The sequence below is a fragment of the Misgurnus anguillicaudatus genome, unplaced genomic scaffold (genome assembly GCF_027580225.2).
Source record: "Misgurnus anguillicaudatus unplaced genomic scaffold, ASM2758022v2 HiC_scaffold_26, whole genome shotgun sequence".
NCBI lineage: Eukaryota > Metazoa > Chordata > Actinopteri > Cypriniformes > Cobitidae > Misgurnus > Misgurnus anguillicaudatus.
Genome location: NW_027395276.1, coordinates 4,427,901 through 4,446,603, shown reverse-complemented (window position 1 = coordinate 4,446,603; position 18,703 = coordinate 4,427,901). Strand labels below are relative to the sequence as shown.

The window sequence follows — 18,703 nt, the reverse complement described above, 5'->3', positions numbered from 1 at the left end:
TATCATGCTGCATATAAATGCTAAATATTGATTATTAATTCTCTCTCTCTCTCCCGCCCGTCGCTCGCTCGCCTGGTTTGATTGGACTCCAGTAAACCTGACAGGTAAGTCAGATCTGAACCTTAGTCACTGAGAGATTAAACCTTTTATTTTCTTTATTTATCTAACATGTTTGTATTTCCTGTTTGTGGACTGATTCATCGTTGTTTATTGACTTATTAGTCTCTAAATTTTGTTTTTAATGAGCAATGTTTTTAAGTTATTGATCCAAACACGTTGGAGTGGTTTCCCAGATATGGCTTAAGTCTAGTCCCAGACTAAAATGCATTTATTAATAAAACAACTTGCACTGACATATTTTAACATGTACCAGTGCCATTGTTTTGTCTCAACATGCATACCAGTATTGTTTTTGTAAGACATGTTTGTAAAATATACTTACATGTCCTAATATATAACTAACGACTAGTCCTGGATTAATCTAAACCTGTCTGAGAAACCACCCCATTCTGTCTTAATTTACTGCATTTTCTGATGATTTTTTAAACCCCTGACTTTTGAATTATTGGTCTGTCTGTTTTCACTCATTAGTAAACGGAAGGACTCTGAGCCGGGCACCAAGTGTTTGCTGAATAACGCTGAGATGATGGCTTACCACCCCACTGACCCTGTTGAGATGAGACGCATTAACTTCCAAACACCAGGCACTGCACACAAACACACACATACACACAAACACACACACATGTGCAGAGATACAAGCTTCTGAAAATGAGCAATGACCCAACAGGTCATGCAAAAACACTGAGCAGAAATACAGACAGACAGACAGAGACACACAGACAGGGAGGCCGAGAAAGACAGAGAGATAGGCAAACAGACAGACAAACCGGATGACAGACCAAGAGAAAGATAGTTTTCAGGGAAGAAAGTCAGTGGCATGCAGAGTTGGGAAAATTACTACCAAAATGTAATACATAATATATTACAAGGTACTGTCATTTTAAAATAATTAGCTACATTACAAAATACTGTTTGAACTCACTTTTGCCAATTTAACAATATTTTCATAATGAGTAATGGGTGTGTTTTGGGCATAACGTGCAATAAACCAATGAGAGTCTCAGCTCTCATCCCCTTTAAAAGCATGTTGTGCCTGCCGTCATGCCTAATCCCTACTTAGAAAGTGGAATTTGTTAACTGAAAAACTAAGTGGAGGAAGAAGACCACCAGTCTTCTAATAAGAAAAATTTTAAAAAATTGTGTTGCTTTTATTTGTATTGAAATTATTATTTTTTTGTATTAAAACCTTTAAAAGCAGTTTTCTTTCAGTCACTGAAGTAAAAATAGCAGGCTTTTAATTGCTGTAAATGTATTGATATCCTACATAATCATTGTAATCTCATAAAATAATTAGCAAATATGCAAGAAAAGGTTTGTACTCTAAAAATACAAACAAGAGATAAAGAATTTACAAACGTGCAGAGAGCCGAAGTTTTTCAGCACTCGGACAGCGCCATGGGATTTTTACAAAACATTACTTAAAATATTTTTCAACTCATCATATCCACAGGTACAGAGTCATCATATACAATAAATCTGTGAGGTTGCATTTAAAAAACATTTAAAAATAGATGCATTTGTTTAAAGCAAAGCATTTATTTACTTACCAGGCTACATGTGAAGCAACTCTTTACACCTTCTAACGTCTCATAATTTGTCCTCATTTATGTCCAAGAGACTCAATAATAATCTTTTACATTTTAATCCTTTAATCTTTCATATTTAAAAGCTTTTTTGTGCTGCTGCGCATTCATGTGTGTGATAAGCAAACCCGCGGTGTCATCCCGTTTATAGGCGCATATTACAAACGTGCTCATTAAATAACAAAAACAGTATTGTGCCATAGACTTTAGACTCGGGTGCCCAACCCTGTTCCTGGAGGGCTACCATCCTGCAGATTTTAGCTTCATCCCCAATCAAACACAGTTGAAGCAGCTAATCAAGGTGTTCAGGGTTGCTTGATAATTACAGACAGGTGTGTTGGAACTGGAGCAGGGTTAGGCACCCCTGCTTTAGACTTTAGACCAGCTTTTTTGTTGGTCAATGGCGTAGTCAATTTTAGTTGCCTCAAATTTGCAACTCGCCAACAATGTGCCTGAACACACCTTGTTTTCAGAACAGAATGCAACATTGGATTCGTAACAGAGCGCAAATGAATTAGCTTTTTGCTATTTAAACAACATGGTGCTAAACGGTCGACACTAGCAAAAGACACTTGTGTCGCACATTGCGCTGCATTGCGCCGGGTGTATGATAGAGCCCAATAGAGCTAGAGACCACTATAATGCAATCTATAGCCTTATAACATAGCAAGACACACAACCTCTTTTCATTTCTATTGTTGAATTCACTTTTAATTCAGATTCACAGCACAAACTTGGCATGCACTGGGTTGACATAATTTATGCCTCATTAAAGGAATATTCAATTTTCTTAAAAGAAAAATCCAGATAATTTACTCACCACCATGTCACTCATTTTAATGGACTTTAATAGAGCCCAACATTTAATACTTAACTCAACACTTAACATTTTTTTCAACAAAGTTTCAAATGACTAAAAACGATCCCAAACGAGGCATAAGGGTCTTATCTAGCAAACGATTGTCATTTTTGACAATAAAAATAACAAATATACACTTTTAAAGCACAACTTCTCGTCTAGATCTGGTCGTGATGCGCTAGCGTGACCCGACGCAATACGTCATGACGTCAAGAGGTCACAGAGGACGAACGCGAAACTCCGCCCCAGTGTTTACAAGTGTGTTGAAAGAGGACCGTTCCTACGTTGTTGTATGTCAACTGATACTAATTAATGTCTTTGTGTCAGTTTATTGTTTAAAATGGTCCGCAAATGTGCGTTTTATATATGTAACACGTGACCTCCCTACGTCACTACGCATTTACGTTAGGTTGCGCTGGACCGGACCTAGACGAAAAGTTGTGCTTTAAAAGAGCATATTTTTAATTTTTCTTGTCAAAAATGACAATCGTTTCGCTAGATAAGACCCTTATGCCTCGTTTGGGATCGTTTATAGTCCTTTGAATCTCCGTTGAAAAAAACTGTTAAGTGTTGAGTTAAGTATTAAATGTTGGGCTTTATTAAAGTCCATTACAATGAGAAAAATCCTGCAATGTTTTCCTCAAAAAACATAATTTCTTCTCGACTGAACAAAGAAAGACATCAACATTTTGGATGACATGGTGGTAAATTATCTGGATTTTTCTTTTAAGAAAATGGAATATTCCTTTAAGAAACAAAAAGTGCTATTGGAGGATTAGGCCTAAAGGAATACAGCTCAGTCATTTCAGCCCAATATAAAGATTACATGTAGGCTAACATATACTGTAGGGGCAGTTTCCCGGACACAGTTTAGATTATTTCAGGACTAGGCCTTAGTTATATTACAAAAAACAATACTGGTGTGCATCTTGAGACAAAACAATGACACCGATGTGTCAGTGCAAGATGTTTTTAAATTATAGCAGCTCAAACATTCATTTTAGTCTGGGACTAGAATAAACCTTGTCCGGGAAATTGCTTAATAAAACAGACAAACAGAGGAACATTGCAAACAATGCCTAAAATATACAGGCTACCATAGAAAAGCTGATAAAAATTTAAAACAAAATTATATTTAGATAAATGTGTTTAGGTCTACATTAATGTTACGTTCTAGTTTAGGTTGCTGTTTGTATAATAAAACGCTCAAGTTGCAGTTCAAATACAACATTGAAGTTAAAATGAACATGCTGCATATAGCAACCGGAAACAGACTTATTATTTTACCCGCAGCTGTTTTTCTGTGGCACAGTGCTGGTCTTGCAGCATTGGCCAATTCTTAAAAAAAAAAAATTTTTTTTAATGCATTGTTATAGCGCGCGTTACTAAAGATTGTTATGGGTATAATATTACCAAAATGTTATTAGTAATGCATTATATAACTGCATTACAGCAAAAAAAATATTACTGTAATTGCATTACTTTTGTAATGCATTACTCCCAACACTGGTGACATGTGATGCACATTTTTTTTTTAGGGGGGGCATAACAACCTCAGTACCAGTATCTTGATCAAAAATGTGTTTGTGTAATAGATTCTGTTTATCAATATGACTAACCTATGATTAACTGCTAGTAGCTTCAGTTTTACATTTAAATGAACACATGCAGAAGACTTTTGGCAGAGGTTTAGTGTTATTGTGTAATTCAGCCTGAGGGTGATTTGTACATCGACCCCCCCTCCTGTGCATGATCCTCTCTGTCGCTCCAGGGCTGACATGACAGACAGATGGACATATAGGAAAGCATATATTTTGCACAGATGATTTGGGTGGCACCATATCGCCCTCTATTGATCAGCTGCTACTGAAGAAAGTGCTGATGTATCGGAGTTTGTAAATAAGAGAGAACACAGATATGGACGTTTTTTCTGCCAATTTTAAATTAAAATTGAAAAATAAAATGCAATTGATGATTTGACATTTCATTTTCACTACAATCTCGAGGCAAGACTGCCAAGGCAAACTTTTTTCTTCTTTTTTTTGTATCCAAAGTCTATGTTAATCAGTGGGTGGGGTTTGCTTGCTCAAGAAAAGGAGATTGGCTGAAGAAGAAAATTAAAACTAAAATTAAAAAAAAGAAAATGAAAAGATAAAATAAAAGAAATAAAAGAAAACATACATTTAAAACTGAACTAATTGCATGGGCATGAAATTTTTTTTGTAATAATATGTTTACAGATTCCTGTTCAAGTTTGTCTTTTAAGTTTAATATTGTCAGTCTTGCCTCAAGATTGTAGTGAAAATCAAACGTCAAATCATCAATGGCATTTTATTTTTCAATTTGGCAGGGAAGATGTATTATCACCTTGAAAATGAAATCATTTAATTAAATTTTTTATTTTAGCATTTAATTAATTAATTTAATAAAAACCTTCCATATACTGATGTCTTCATAATAAAATGTAATGTAAATTTAACTTATAAGTATCAAAATGATACTGAATATTTTTCTCTTATGAAGGCCTTTATCCACCAGCAGAACAACGTATGGTTATTTCACATAAGAAATATTTACACATACAGCACAACACATAATAATAACTTCAATTTACAATAACTACCAAGTTAAATAGTTACACACCTTTTTTTAAGACCAGTGGTGAGTTTAATGTCTCAGATCAAACAAGAGAGTCACAAACAACTTTCACAAAACATAAAAGTGCACTGACAGCATACATGCACCTGCTCACGTGACACACAGGTGGGTCATCTCCATGACAACCGCTGTAACCTCTGACCCTACAGGTATGATGAGTCACCCTCCCATCCCCATCACAGAGCTGCCTGAACACACCGAGCGACTGAAGGCCAATGACAACCTGCATCTCTCACAGGAGTATGAGGTGAATAATCTCTCAATATCTGACAAAAATGGGTAAAGAGGCGGGACATAGGTGGAGCTGGGGTGTCTGAAACCACGCCCCCCTAGCTCGAAGGGCCATGCCCTTAATTATGCAAAACTTTAAACAGAGAGGGCAAAATAAGTACAAAAACACTTTTTGTACCAGGCTGTAAACTTCTTATTTTCTGCTGTAAAGTTGGGCATTTTAACATTGGGGTCTATGGGAACTATCCTTTTGAAGCCTCTAGTGGCCAGTCGATGAATTGCAGTTTAAGTCACTTCTGTATTGTCTTCATCAGAGAGATCAGAAGATTGCCCCTCGGTCTAAACTGAAATAACAAAAACAAGAAGTAATTTATTGGCTGTGTCATAGATATAATTCTAATGATGTGCTGTTTACATCTGTCTGTCTTTCTCTATCTATCTGTCTCAGTCGATTGATCCAGGACAGCAGTTTACTTGGGAACATTCCAATCTGGAGGTGAACAAGCCAAAGAATCGTTACGCCAATGTGATTGCGTACGACCACACACGTGTCATCCTCGCACAGACCGACGGTAACATCAATCATTTCTGTGAAGGGTCTCGTCATATCAGCACATATTTAAAATCATGATGAGAGTTTGATTTCTGTAGCGCTGAGCTTGTCTGTGGACTCCTACAACAACAAATAATCTAACTTGGTCGCTGGTTTGAGTCTCATTTTGCGACTGTGCCAAAATGTTTTTCTTTGTACATATTATGAAGTGTTTGGTTGTGATAGTTTGTTGTCTTTCTCAGGGATTATGGGTAGTGATTATATCAATGCAAACTACATTGATGGCTACAGGAAGCAGAACGCTTACATCGCCACACAGGGACCTCTTCCTGATACGTTTGGTGATTTTTGGAGAATGGTGTGGGAACAGAGGGCCGCGTCTGTCGTGATGATGACCAGATTAGAGGAGAAATCACGCGTGAGTATCACAGGGATCATGTGTGCGATCTCTCCTCTCACGGGTCAGTGTTGAATGTTTAATGTTCTCTTCTTTAGATTAAGTGTGATCAGTACTGGCCCAGTCGCGGTACTGACACGTACGGGGCGGTTCAGGTTACTCTGCTGGATACGATGGAACTGGCCACGTTCTGTGTACGAACCTTCTCTCTACATAAGGTGAGATCGACTTTCCACCCCGAGTTGGTTTCTGTATGTTATTTGCTCTTTCTGATGTTATATGATTGTGTTTGTGACGTTTTTTTAATCAGAACGGCTGTAATGAGAGGAGGGAAGTCCGACAGTTCCAGTTCACGGCTTGGCCTGATCATGGCGTTCCCGAATATCCCACTCCATTCCTGGCCTTTTTACGGAGAGTGAAATCATGTAACCCACCGGATGCTGGACCTGTCATCGTCCACTGCAGGTCAGCATCAGTTAATTTCATCTTTTTAGAGTTTGTTTCCCCCTTTGGTTTGCATGTATTAACTTAGATAAAGAGTACTGGTTTGATGTAGCCTGGCTACCACCAGACCAGTCTCATAGTGAATGAGACGCTCATTTTCTCATATTTGAGGCGTGGTTAACGAATGCCCAGAGCTGATTATTGGGCGCTACGAATGTCTATCAAATGTGTCTGTACGTAGCTCATAGCCAATCGTTTCAATTATACCTGATGACGTATGTAGAGCGACAAATCAGTCAAAAGTAAACCACTTTTATCGGTTTGTGTGCACACAGCTGAAAGCTATGCAACTAAACCAGTAGCTGTATATTGATATTGAAAAGCAACAAAACTTAGTGGCACTGTGACAACCACAGTACAGACATAATGACAATATAATATTAATAAATACCACTTACCATTTATAAGTTAAACGTACTTCGTCGACAATGATGCCTAGCAGGTTGGTCCTTTAAAACTCTGTGACTATCATGTCTTGCCATATACAAACATCTTTCTTGGATATGAAATTGTTTAACGCCAAAAGTTGCTCTTTTTTTAAATAAACTTGCATTCAAAACTAATTGTAACACTATCTAAGGCTGCATTGAAAAGTAACCTCACGTCTGCTGCCGTGTTGGATAAACAAAACTACTTCGGTGTGTCGCATAGACGTCGTCATCGTCTTGCTGCCCCTCCCCGATCTGTGATTGGTTCCCTATTTCAGGGATAGTTTTCATGCTAGACTTGCTGCGTGAATTAATTTGCGCGCTAGGCAGCATGGGGAAACCCAGGCTAAGTTTTAGTCTAGTTGAGAATGAATTAAAAATAAAAGCATCATTGTGTTACATTAACCTAACCTTGAACTTAAAAACACTTTCTGTCTTCTTTTACCGAGTGTGTTAATCTGTAATGATTATTTTCATAATTGATTAATCTGGTGATTATTTTTCGATTAATCGACTAATCGGATAAAAACATAAATATTACTCATTTCGATTTTTCCCTTTTATAGCTATAACTGTACGTTCACACCAGACACAAACGAAACAAATAAATTACGCTATTCACACATAGTTAGACAATTGAACCTTTTGAAATAACTTGCGTCACTCGCACTTGAAATTCAGTTGCGAATACGCTCCATTTGCCATTTTAGCTAGCTTGTAGTTTCAATATGTATAAATGTATAGTTCAAATTGAGTAAAGAGTGTTTTTTTACAACTTACCAGATCGTCTGACCTCCTCACTCACTTTCTTTTAAGAAAGATCCTTTTTATTCCGGTTTTTATAAAAGATTATAGACTATGCAACAATGATTTTGTCCTCCATTGTTGTTTCGTATTTCTGCCTCTGCTCGCTACATTATAATCACCTCATTACTGAAGCAAGCTTCTGATTGGTTAGCACAGCACAAATACCTGCCAAAGTTTAGATTTTCAACTCGCTTGATTCGTGCATCAAATGCCGAAAACGCTCATTTTGTGCTGCGTCATTCACGCGAATCACTCAAGTTAAATCAGCTTCATTTTGCATCTGGTGTGAACGCACCATGAGGCACTAAATGAGGGTATTCACGTGTATAAGTGTTCTTTTAAAAGTGAAAAAACACACACTACTACAGAATTATAATATAATCCTTTTGATTTTGATATTTTAAGCTTTAAATGTAAAGGGTTTTTAAATAATAAAACATCTTTAAATGTCAAAACATAAACAAAACTAATCAAGTCTTGAGGGATGTGCTGGTGAATAGATTAATAAACTCATTTTAATCTTCAACTTTAGACCTTGATGAATATTTAGATTATTTATTATTAACAAAATAAATAATCCATACCATATGAAAGTGATAAAGGTGTTGTTACAGTAAACCTGATTTCCCCCTTACTTTAAAACAGGTGATTAACTGGTGGTTCAATACTATTTTTATGAAAACCCAACAACAATTAAACAAATATAAACTCACTTATATAAAAGGATGAAATTAAACCTTTATTAACCAGCATTTGTTCGCACTTTTGCTTCCATCATTGTCCTGTCAGGGTTGCCAGATCTTCATAACTAATATTCAATTAGTCCAAAAGCATCCCAATGACTATTCACAACCCAAATACCAACAACTAATAAACCAAATCCTTTCATCTCCAAACTGCAGTTTTAAAGTATCCTAATTCAGAACTCTGCCGAAAGGTCGAGGACCTGGCAACGCTGTCTTGCTTTTAAACAAGCTGGTGAGAAGAAGCAGTGCCTGCTAAATGTGCAGCTCACATTGTTTAAAGAAACAGCGCCTGACTTTATTTATAAGTGCAGAGTTTGCGCTGTATAAAGCAGACGCGTGTCCGCGCTGTCCAGCGGTGGTGCGGGGGGATTTCAGCCCTACTGTAATCTGGATTATAGTTGTTCAGATGTATAATCCCAGAAAGCTTTGTGTCCACAACTGTCAGGTGAATGTTTCTGTAACTGTACCGATGGTTTTACTGTAGATTAACAAATGGACAGATCTGGAATCAGATTAGAAAAGTTTACCATACAGTAGTACTGTTTACACCATTAGATCTCAATTGATTTTCCTTTAGAGCCAAACATGCAGAAAATAGATTTTTGAAGGTTTTTAAAAGTCTAGGCCAAAAACAAAAGATATGGAAGTCTCACTGTCTGTTTCTCTGTGTCTGTCTCAGCGCTGGGGTGGGCCGCACCGGCTGCTTAATAGTGATCGACGCAATGTTGGAGCGAATCCGTCACGAGCGTACTGTGGACGTGTACGGTCACGTGACCCTGATGCGCTCTCAGAGGAACTACATGGTCCAGACTGAAGATCAGTACGGTTTTATCCACGAGGCTCTCCTGGAGGCCGTCGCCTGCGGGAACACCGAGGTCGCTGCTCGCAGTCTTTACTCCTACATTCAGAAACTCTCACAGGTGGAGGCAGGAGAACACGTGAGCGGGATGGAGCTGGAGTTTAAGGTATCTGCTGGAAATCATCACTTATCATTAGATGATTGACAGTTGATGGACACAATACAGACAGTAGAGAAAACACCTTCCACAGCTTTTTATAAGAAAATCTTTAAAAAGAAATAAAAAATATAAACTTATTGTTATGATTTACTTACCAAAGGCACTTTTATTCTCATGCAAACTTCTACTTGAATGTAGAACTGACTCATCTCTCTCTGTATCTGTCTTCACCTCAGCGCCTCGCCAACACTAAAGCCCACACCTCCAGATTCGTGAGCGCTAATCTGCCCTGCAACAAGTTTAAAAACCGTCTGGTGAATATCATGCCGTACGAGACCACCCGTGTGTGTCTGCAGCCAATCAGAGGCCTGGAAGGTTCTGACTACATCAATGCCAGCTTCATTGATGGATACAGGTCACATACACTTACATTTGATGTTTGCGTTCAACTGCTCGTTTGTAATTGTACTTTAACTGAGTTCTGTGTTTGTTTGTGTTTTATAGGCAGCAGAGAGCGTATATTGCGACACAGGGACCTTTAGCCGAGACCACTGAAGACTTCTGGAGGATGCTGTGGGAACACAACTCCACCATTGTGGTGATGCTCACCAAACTACGTGAACTCGGTCGGGTAAGTGATAGTTGAGGAAATTGATAAATAGAGGAAAATGTTATTAATGTGTTAATCTCCGTTTGGCTTAGACATTTGATAAGATATTTTATTGTTGGTGTGTTGTGTTTGTAGGAGAAGTGTCATCAGTATTGGCCGGCTGAACGCTCAGCGAGGTATCAGTACTTTGTTGTGGACCCGATGGCAGAATATAACATGCCTCAATACATCCTGAGAGAGTTTAAAGTGACCGACGCCAGGGTGAGTGATACTGAATGTCACACTGAAACTCATGTTCACACACTTTACATGTTTATTTGCTTTATAAAATACAGGTGGAAATGTTTGTCAGTTTGTGTAAAAAACAAACAATAATGTTATAAAAAAGTTTAACTGCGTATGCATGGGTTTATTCCTAGTGTAGGAGCTGTACATTCAAATTAGAGGTCTTCTCTGGCCCAAAGAAATGTACCCGACCCAAAATGACCTGAATCACTTTTTACACGAACTCGAAGTGCATAAATAATTTTTTAAAAGAAAGACTCGACCCGAGACAAACCTGACAAAATTAGACCAGAGTCTGACCTGACACAGTGGCAATTTCTGGACCCAAATATAAACGGCACCAACGTGTGTGCCGTCTGCAGTCCCGCATGCATCAGACAGAAACCCCGGTGGGCTTGCAACCAATTTGTCCCCCTGCTTCATTTATTAAGTGTGCTTGCAAAAGCACACTTATTGTTCTTCTTAAGTTTTATTATTCTTATTATTATTCCCGGGTAGATTTTTTGTGTCAGCTCTAGCGACCAGACCGTTTGACGCAGAGACACCGTTCAAACTTTAAAATGTTCGGGCAGTACCGGTGTAAGTTGCTTGAGAGGATGAAGTCACAGATCCATGTCGTTCGGCCGCCATATTGGAAAGAACACAAAACCTTAAAAAAGTTTCACAGGTCACAAATTTTGTCCAAACTTCATGAAATTCCACGTACGCGATCCTTGGACCGAGCCTCACAAAAGTTACTAGAAGGATTTTTGATTTTCGGAAGCGTTTGCGCGCCACAGCCCAAACTAAATGTGCGTCAACGCCGCCAAAACAGGAAGTAGTTCAAATCTCAATATGTCTGTAACATTTATTAACCAAAAATTTTATATGAACTCTTTACTCCAATGTAAAGATGCCCAAGATAAAAAAACATTGCAGTAACATGTCTATATTATGTTATTTTCACTTTAAAATGTCCAATTAAAACCTGTGTAAAAAATAAAAAATGTCATTAGCCTTTACCAGTAGAGGGCAGCCTTTACGTTCAAACGTGTTTTTTAGACAGAATGTAAAGATAGCGGCAGCCATCTTTAGAAGCTAAGCTAACAGGCTATTGCTCCGTGGAAAAGTTTGAATAACAATGGCGGGATGTAGTTTTAAGGTTTAAATGGCAAAATGGAATAGAGAAGAGCTGTTGAGAGAATCGAGTGTTCCTTTAAGAGCCACAATACAGCGAAGAGCTGAGAAAGACGGAGAGCAGAGAAGCCCGGAGAAGAGGCCACAGCCTGAGACTCTGCTGCATAGAGCCCGTGGGGCACGCAGCACCATCGGCTGGCACCCAAGCTTCGTATCGTATATGGACAGCGGAATCCTGGATACATATTTTTAAAATCCTAAAACTTCATCTTTTTCACTATACAGTATGCGGTTTCGGACGCAAAACTGCAAATGGATTTTATATTCTGAATGCTTGAATCAACGCGAGCTCTCTGGAGAACGTGCATTTTCACATACAGGTAGGAATTATATGATTCAGACATATTTTAATCCCTTTCTTTTATTTCAGTGATATATGGCACGACAAGTTTAATTCCCTTTTTCATCAATGTAATGCATTGTAAACGTATTAGTTTCGCTCGCGTCAGTATCGCGTCCTCGCTCGCGTGATCGTTTGGCGTCGGCTCTATGACAGCTGCATGATTTAAATGATTGTGAATTGACGCGAAAAAGTGTCACTTTACCTTAAATCATGCATGTGACGCCAAGTGTATTTAAACAGTCATGACTTTCAGAAATGTATGACACATTTAAAAACACAGCTTTTGCCAGAAGACTGCGTTTATGCCATTTACATGATCTTCAGGTAAGAAGATACATATATCTAAATCGTATGCTTAGCTACTGTTGAACGGGAACACGATTGATTGCATTATGCTGTCAATCACTGAGGGAAATATTTTCTTTTATCATTAATTTCACAGTCTGGGTCGACAGAGGCGCGGGCGCCGCAAAATCTTTATTTTTCAATCACTCCGCAAAGAGACTTAGATAACTCTGCTGATTTTGGACTTACATATATGATTTATACATCATTTAAAACGTTAAAGTGTCTAGTATTTTTTCTGTCCACTCCCATTAAAAACAGAATGTTGTGCTTTTCGCAAAATTAAGAAAATAAACATAATGCGGGTTTGCTCTCTCTCTTAGTGACGTCCTTTCAGAAACACGTCAGAAAAATGAGCTGTAACTTAACGAATTGTTTTCATAGAAACAAAAGATAAATGTCTACATAATGCTTGGAATGTCTGCTTTTAAATGGTGTAAGTGAAATCGAAAACAAATATTGTACTTCGTTGTTAACTGTATTAAAAGAGGGAGATGTACCGTCTCTCATGTTACTGCATTATTTATAAAGAGCCACGCCCCGCTCCATTGAAGAGAAGAACAGAGATCATCCATATTCATTAGTCAACGCCACAACGAATGTTTTCTCTGTGCTTGCTCATACAGCAAAGGCTCAAATATTATGCGAGTCATCGTTCTCACAAAAGAATGCAATTTAAACGAGTAAGTTAATCGGCCATCGCTCACAGCCCAGCATCTGTCCTGCACCACTGTATGCATATCGCGCTGACAAACATACACGTGATTTTACTGCTCTGATGAAATCTAAAAGTATAATTTCTCTTAAATGTTTGCCAGTTATTAAGATGGCGGTTGTAGTTTAAATAAAGGGTTGTGAAATAATAAGCTTTGACAAAAAACTGCATAAAACAATGTTATGTTCCATATTATAAACTTTTGGTTATGTGTACTTAAGTGAGTAGATATGGCTCTTATTTACACCTTTAAATGTAGAATAAGAATAGAACTCGGGTATCTTACAATGCACTTATGTTGTTATGCAGTTTTAAAATACAAAATACAAACATGTCTGGATGTAGATAAAGCCTACTTGGTCATATTACAATGCACAAGTTTTGTTGTATGCAGTTTGAAAATACATGTTTGTAGAAAAAGTATATTGTACAATGCACTTATTTTGTTGTTATGCAGTTTCAAAATACAACATGAGAATGTTTAAATGTATATGTAGTCATCATCACTGATATATCTCTGGCCCTCATGACAAACTAATTGAATAGCCCTGTCGTAGACGCTCAACACACAATCATATTCATAAATAGTAAAGAAATGAAATGATATTAGGCTATCAGTGCTGCTGTCGCTCTTTCCTATCGCTTATTTTAAAAATGAGCTTATGATCAATAAAATGCAGCTTACATCTGCTGCTTTTGGTGACGTGAACTCTGGCCTACATTAAGTCTCATGTTTTTAAGATTATCTTAAGTACTAAAGAAGAATTTTTGGTATATTATGTACAAAACTAGTGTGTGAAAATAGGACACTTTAAAGGGATTGTTCACCCAAAAATTAAAATTATTTAAATTACAATTCTAAAAAAATTTAATAAGAAAACACTGAACATGTGCAGCATAGCTGTTATAGTTGTTTCTAGGCTAGCTAGAGCGGGTTATCTAGGCTTGTGATCCCTGTATTTACATAAAATGGTCTGTGCTAAACCCCGGATGTCCTTCAATGCTGGAAACACCCCTGGTTACAAGCCTGTATACATTTCTGTGTGTGTGTGTGTGTGTGTGCGCGTGCGTGCGTGTGTGTGTGTGTCAGGAATGCTTTCACGTAGAGGTCAACCGATATGGCTTTTTCTCTGGCCAATGCCGATATTTAGAAATCAGGGCAGCTGATGGCCGATATGTTAGGCCGATTTTCTATATGTACATAATTATCAAAATGTTCTCATCATTAGCAGATATTTTAAATGTAAAAATGTCACTATTTAAGTCAAAGTCTTTTAAAAAAATTATGACTGGTCTTTCTGAAGAGTTTTACAACCTCCTCTGCACCATGCATTTATCAGACACAGATATTACCTGACACTCTTCTGTCATCATCTTTGATCAGTTTTTTACCATGGCTTTTATTGCTTTGTAGGATAAAATCCTTATTTGGTAGACCTGATAAAATATTTATTCATCATAAAGTTAACATAGTAATAAATGTCTATGTTTTTTAGTTGAGACTGTTATTTAGGGCAAATCTTTCTAAACAGATTTACATTCTCCTTTCTGAGGCGCTAAAAGTGTCTGATTGTGCTGACAGTGACGTCTTGTGAGTTTAGTGTTGGGACAGATCTGTTGTTTCAACCGTTCATTCAAACGAATCCGTTCAAAGGAGTCAGTTCGCGAATCGGACGCATTGTGTTGTAATCCAGGCTGAGCAGCGCAAAACTGTAAACAAAGTGTTACTGTAACAACACGAAAAACATTTCCTCGGTGGATATGATTTGGTCTTCCGACCTTTCGCCATCGAGTCAGTTTTGTTTTGAGTAATAAAAGCAGGGAGACAGTTTAAAGATAGAACTGTCTCCCCGCTCTCCAGTAACGCATAACTTATGTTGTTATGCAGTTTTAAAATTCAAAATACGAACATGTCTGGATGTAGCATTTTTTTGTGGAGGGAGGTGCCCTTTTTTTTAGGTTAGAGCAACTGCCCCTTAAAATTCCTGTGCACGTCCCTGATGCTTAGTTACTGTTGAACGGGAACACGATTGATTGCATTATGCTGTCAATCACTGAGTGAAATATTTTTTTTATTGTAAATTTTAGAGAAACAGTTGTTACAAGTCTGTATACATTTCTGTGTGTGTGTGTGTGTGTGTGTGTGTGTGTGTGTGTGTGTGTGTGTGTGTGTGTGTGTGTGTGTGTGTGTGTGTGTGTTTTTAAAATGTTCGGGCAGTTCCGGTGTAAGTTGCTTGAGAAGATGAAGTCACAGATCCATGTCGTTCGTCCGCCATATTGGAAACCTTAAAGTTTCACAGGTCACAAATTTTGTCCAAACTTCACGAAATTCCACGTACACGATCCTTGGACCAAGCCTCACAAAAGTTACTAGAAGGATTTTTGATTTTCGGAAGCGTTTGCCCGTCACAGGCCAAACTAAATGTGCGTGGACGCCGCCAAAACAGGAAGTAGTTTATATCTCAGGAATGATTTCACGTATTGAAACCAAACTTTGTACATGAATTTCGGTCTCCAATGTGAGGATGCACAACATCAAAAGAACAATTTTTTTCCTAAAATTTTACGCTGCCAAACAGGAAGTAGTTTATATCTCAGGAACGCTTTTACGTATTGAAACCAAACTTTGTACATGAACTTGGGACTCCAATGTGAGGATGCACAAACTAAATCGGCGGCACCAGAGCAAGCACACTTTTGCAGTTCGTCCCGAAATGCATTTTCTAGTTTTTATTTGTTATCTGACAAAGACACCAAGGTAACCTACAGTGTGCATTAAAAATTGATTGACAGGTCTGTCTCAAGAAAAATGTGCCTTTCGCCAGCCACACAGTGTCGCAAGCACTCTTGGCAAAGAGAATGGTTTGGAAAAGGACTTTGATGCAAAAACACATTTATTTCAAATGACCAGAGGCACACGTGAAAATTTTAGACCCGCTCGGGTTGAACCTCTGGTTTCCGGATCAAAGTGGACCCGTGAAGACCTCTAATTCAAATCCAGTTCAAGCTGATGAAGAAGCAGATTTGTATTATTTATTTAGATTTGATGCATATTTCTTGTAGGGTCTCTTGTCTGGCACTGTTTGCACTAGGTTGCATGCATGCACTTTATGTGGCTAGGTTAAAAAATTGATCTCAGTGTCTGTATGTAGCATCAGGGTCCTTATTTCACTACATACTGCGCTGCTTTATGGTTGAAATGACAATAAAGCATCTTGCCTTGAAAAAATAGCTTTTAACAGCTATGAGAGAGATCGTCATCTCACTTGAGCTTGTGTGTTTATTCACACAGGACGGACAGTCGAGAACCGTCCGACAATTCCAGTTCACCGATTGGCCGGAACAAGGAGTTCCAAAGTCAGGAGAAGGTTTCATTGATTTCATCGGACAAGTGCACAAAACCAAGGAGCAGTTTGGTCAGGACGGACCGATCAGTGTCCACTGCAGGTGTGTCAAACTAACTCAACATCCACATTTACATGGATTTCCGTGGAAAACTCTACGGATTTAATGCCTGTCACAAGCACACATATCCCACACGTCATCATTAACAAGTACATAAACCCTTCACGTGCTGTTCGCTCTGAGCGTTTTTAATGATGGAGAATGAACCATTTCATATTTGAGATGAAATAAGATTTACAGCAGATGTGTCAGTCAGCTCTCAGCACATCATCATTTCAAATTTGTTTACAAAACGAATGCTCTTGTTATGTTTATTATAAAGTTATTTATACATTACATTGTAAAAATGATGAAATTATCTTCATACATGCTATGAAGTGTATTAACACAAGCTTTTTTATTCTGCTATAATATATAACACTATAAACAATAATGCATGTACATTTATATACAAAATATAATTCTGTCTTGACATGCACATTATCTGGCTCATGTTGGTCCAGTTTAATTCGGAGGACTCATTGGCTCGGTGTATTAACTTTCATTTTTTTTTAGATTTTTTTTAAAGATGCAAGTCTTTAGAGTCTAAAAGAGAGGTTTTAGCTTAAAATACCCAACAGATAATGTGAAAATTGTATGTAGGTACAAGCAAAAATGTGCCGCACATGCAGGGGCGTCATGCACCAATTTTTTTTTAAGGGGGCACAGCTCACAGAAATGTGTGCATACACAGACATCAAACGAAATATTATAGAGCTTTCAGTCTTTTCCATGGCACTTACATTTCTAACAATCTGAAAACCCCTGCTTTCATGCAAAAACATCCAAAATAAAATTGATGACTAACTTTCATATCAAATACTATTCAATCGGAATAATGACATATTGGTATCATATTTACATCTGAAACGGCATGTTTTATTTATTAAAGTTTTAATAAATGACTTGTTTAATTGTGTCATTAATGCATTTTGCACGACAACTGCATTATCCTATAAAATTAATGTAATTTTAAATCCATTAAGTATATAAACAACAAAAATGACATTAAGCTATAGCCACGTGAGTTTAATGTTCGATAATGATTTAATATTTTTTTTTAGATAAAATTATTAGAGGAACGGATTTTGCATAAAATTTTACCTCATTTGTGAGCATGTGTGATTCCGCGCCCCCGTGAACTCTGGTGAACTTTGGCGTTGTACCAAAAAGATGAATCTAGATATCTCTACTAATATAACGTCGAGACTGTCACATTTAAAACCATACATTTTCTACACAGATGAGGTTAAACTCCACATTACCATACTGGGGTTTGAAAATGCTGTGAGCATTTCTTACACATTTTAATTCCTCAGATAGCAAAATGCAACAGCAAAGAGCCCGTGAGCGAGCTGAGACGCTGATGATGTCTGCGACTGCGCTGACTGCAGCGCCAGACGTCAGCATAATGAAAGTAATGTAACACGATCAAAACGGCAAAAATCTCTGAAAAGTGACAAAGATGCAGCACAGAATTGATAATATTGTGCATATTAAACAGATTAAAAGTCAAATAACAGATTAATGGACACTTCTTAGTTTTTGAGGTTCCATTCAAAATCTATTTTATCTATCAAAAAAAAACAAGGGGACACGTGCCCCCTCTGCTTGAATGGGCATTACGCCTCTGTGCACAAAAACATATATGCACACACACGTGTCAACTATAAACACCTTGTCTTTTGTTTAGGGACATGCACAGCAAGTATAAACAATATTTAACCCTTAAAAAACTCTCTTTCTCTCAGTGCGGGTGTGGGCAGGACAGGAGTCTTCATCACGCTCAGTATAGTTTTGGAGAGGATGCGTTATGAAGGTGCTGTCGACATCTTCCAGACTGTCAAAATGCTGCGAACACAACGACCAGCGATGGTGCAGACCGAGGTATCGCACGACACCACATCTACAGATATAAACACACATTAATCCCAGAT

At 37.8% G+C, this 18,703-nt stretch overlaps 1 protein-coding gene across 1 annotated transcript in view; it reads left to right on the top strand.

The window, feature by feature from the left end:
* Positions 1 to 18,703, top strand: part of LOC129443205 (receptor-type tyrosine-protein phosphatase S-like) — a 106,538-nt gene that overhangs the window by 85,779 nt on the left and 2,056 nt on the right. Inside the window, exons 22-34 of the mRNA XM_073864476.1 lie at positions 93 to 104; positions 592 to 704; positions 5,373 to 5,470; positions 5,903 to 6,026; positions 6,250 to 6,425; positions 6,503 to 6,622; positions 6,715 to 6,869; positions 9,569 to 9,854; positions 10,085 to 10,263; positions 10,353 to 10,479; positions 10,594 to 10,719; positions 16,615 to 16,769; positions 18,518 to 18,653. Of these exons, the coding sequence (XP_073720577.1) occupies positions 93 to 104; positions 592 to 704; positions 5,373 to 5,470; positions 5,903 to 6,026; positions 6,250 to 6,425; positions 6,503 to 6,622; positions 6,715 to 6,869; positions 9,569 to 9,854; positions 10,085 to 10,263; positions 10,353 to 10,479; positions 10,594 to 10,719; positions 16,615 to 16,769; positions 18,518 to 18,653 (1,807 nt within the window). The remainder of the gene's footprint in view (positions 1 to 92; positions 105 to 591; positions 705 to 5,372; positions 5,471 to 5,902; positions 6,027 to 6,249; positions 6,426 to 6,502; positions 6,623 to 6,714; positions 6,870 to 9,568; positions 9,855 to 10,084; positions 10,264 to 10,352; positions 10,480 to 10,593; positions 10,720 to 16,614; positions 16,770 to 18,517; positions 18,654 to 18,703) is intronic.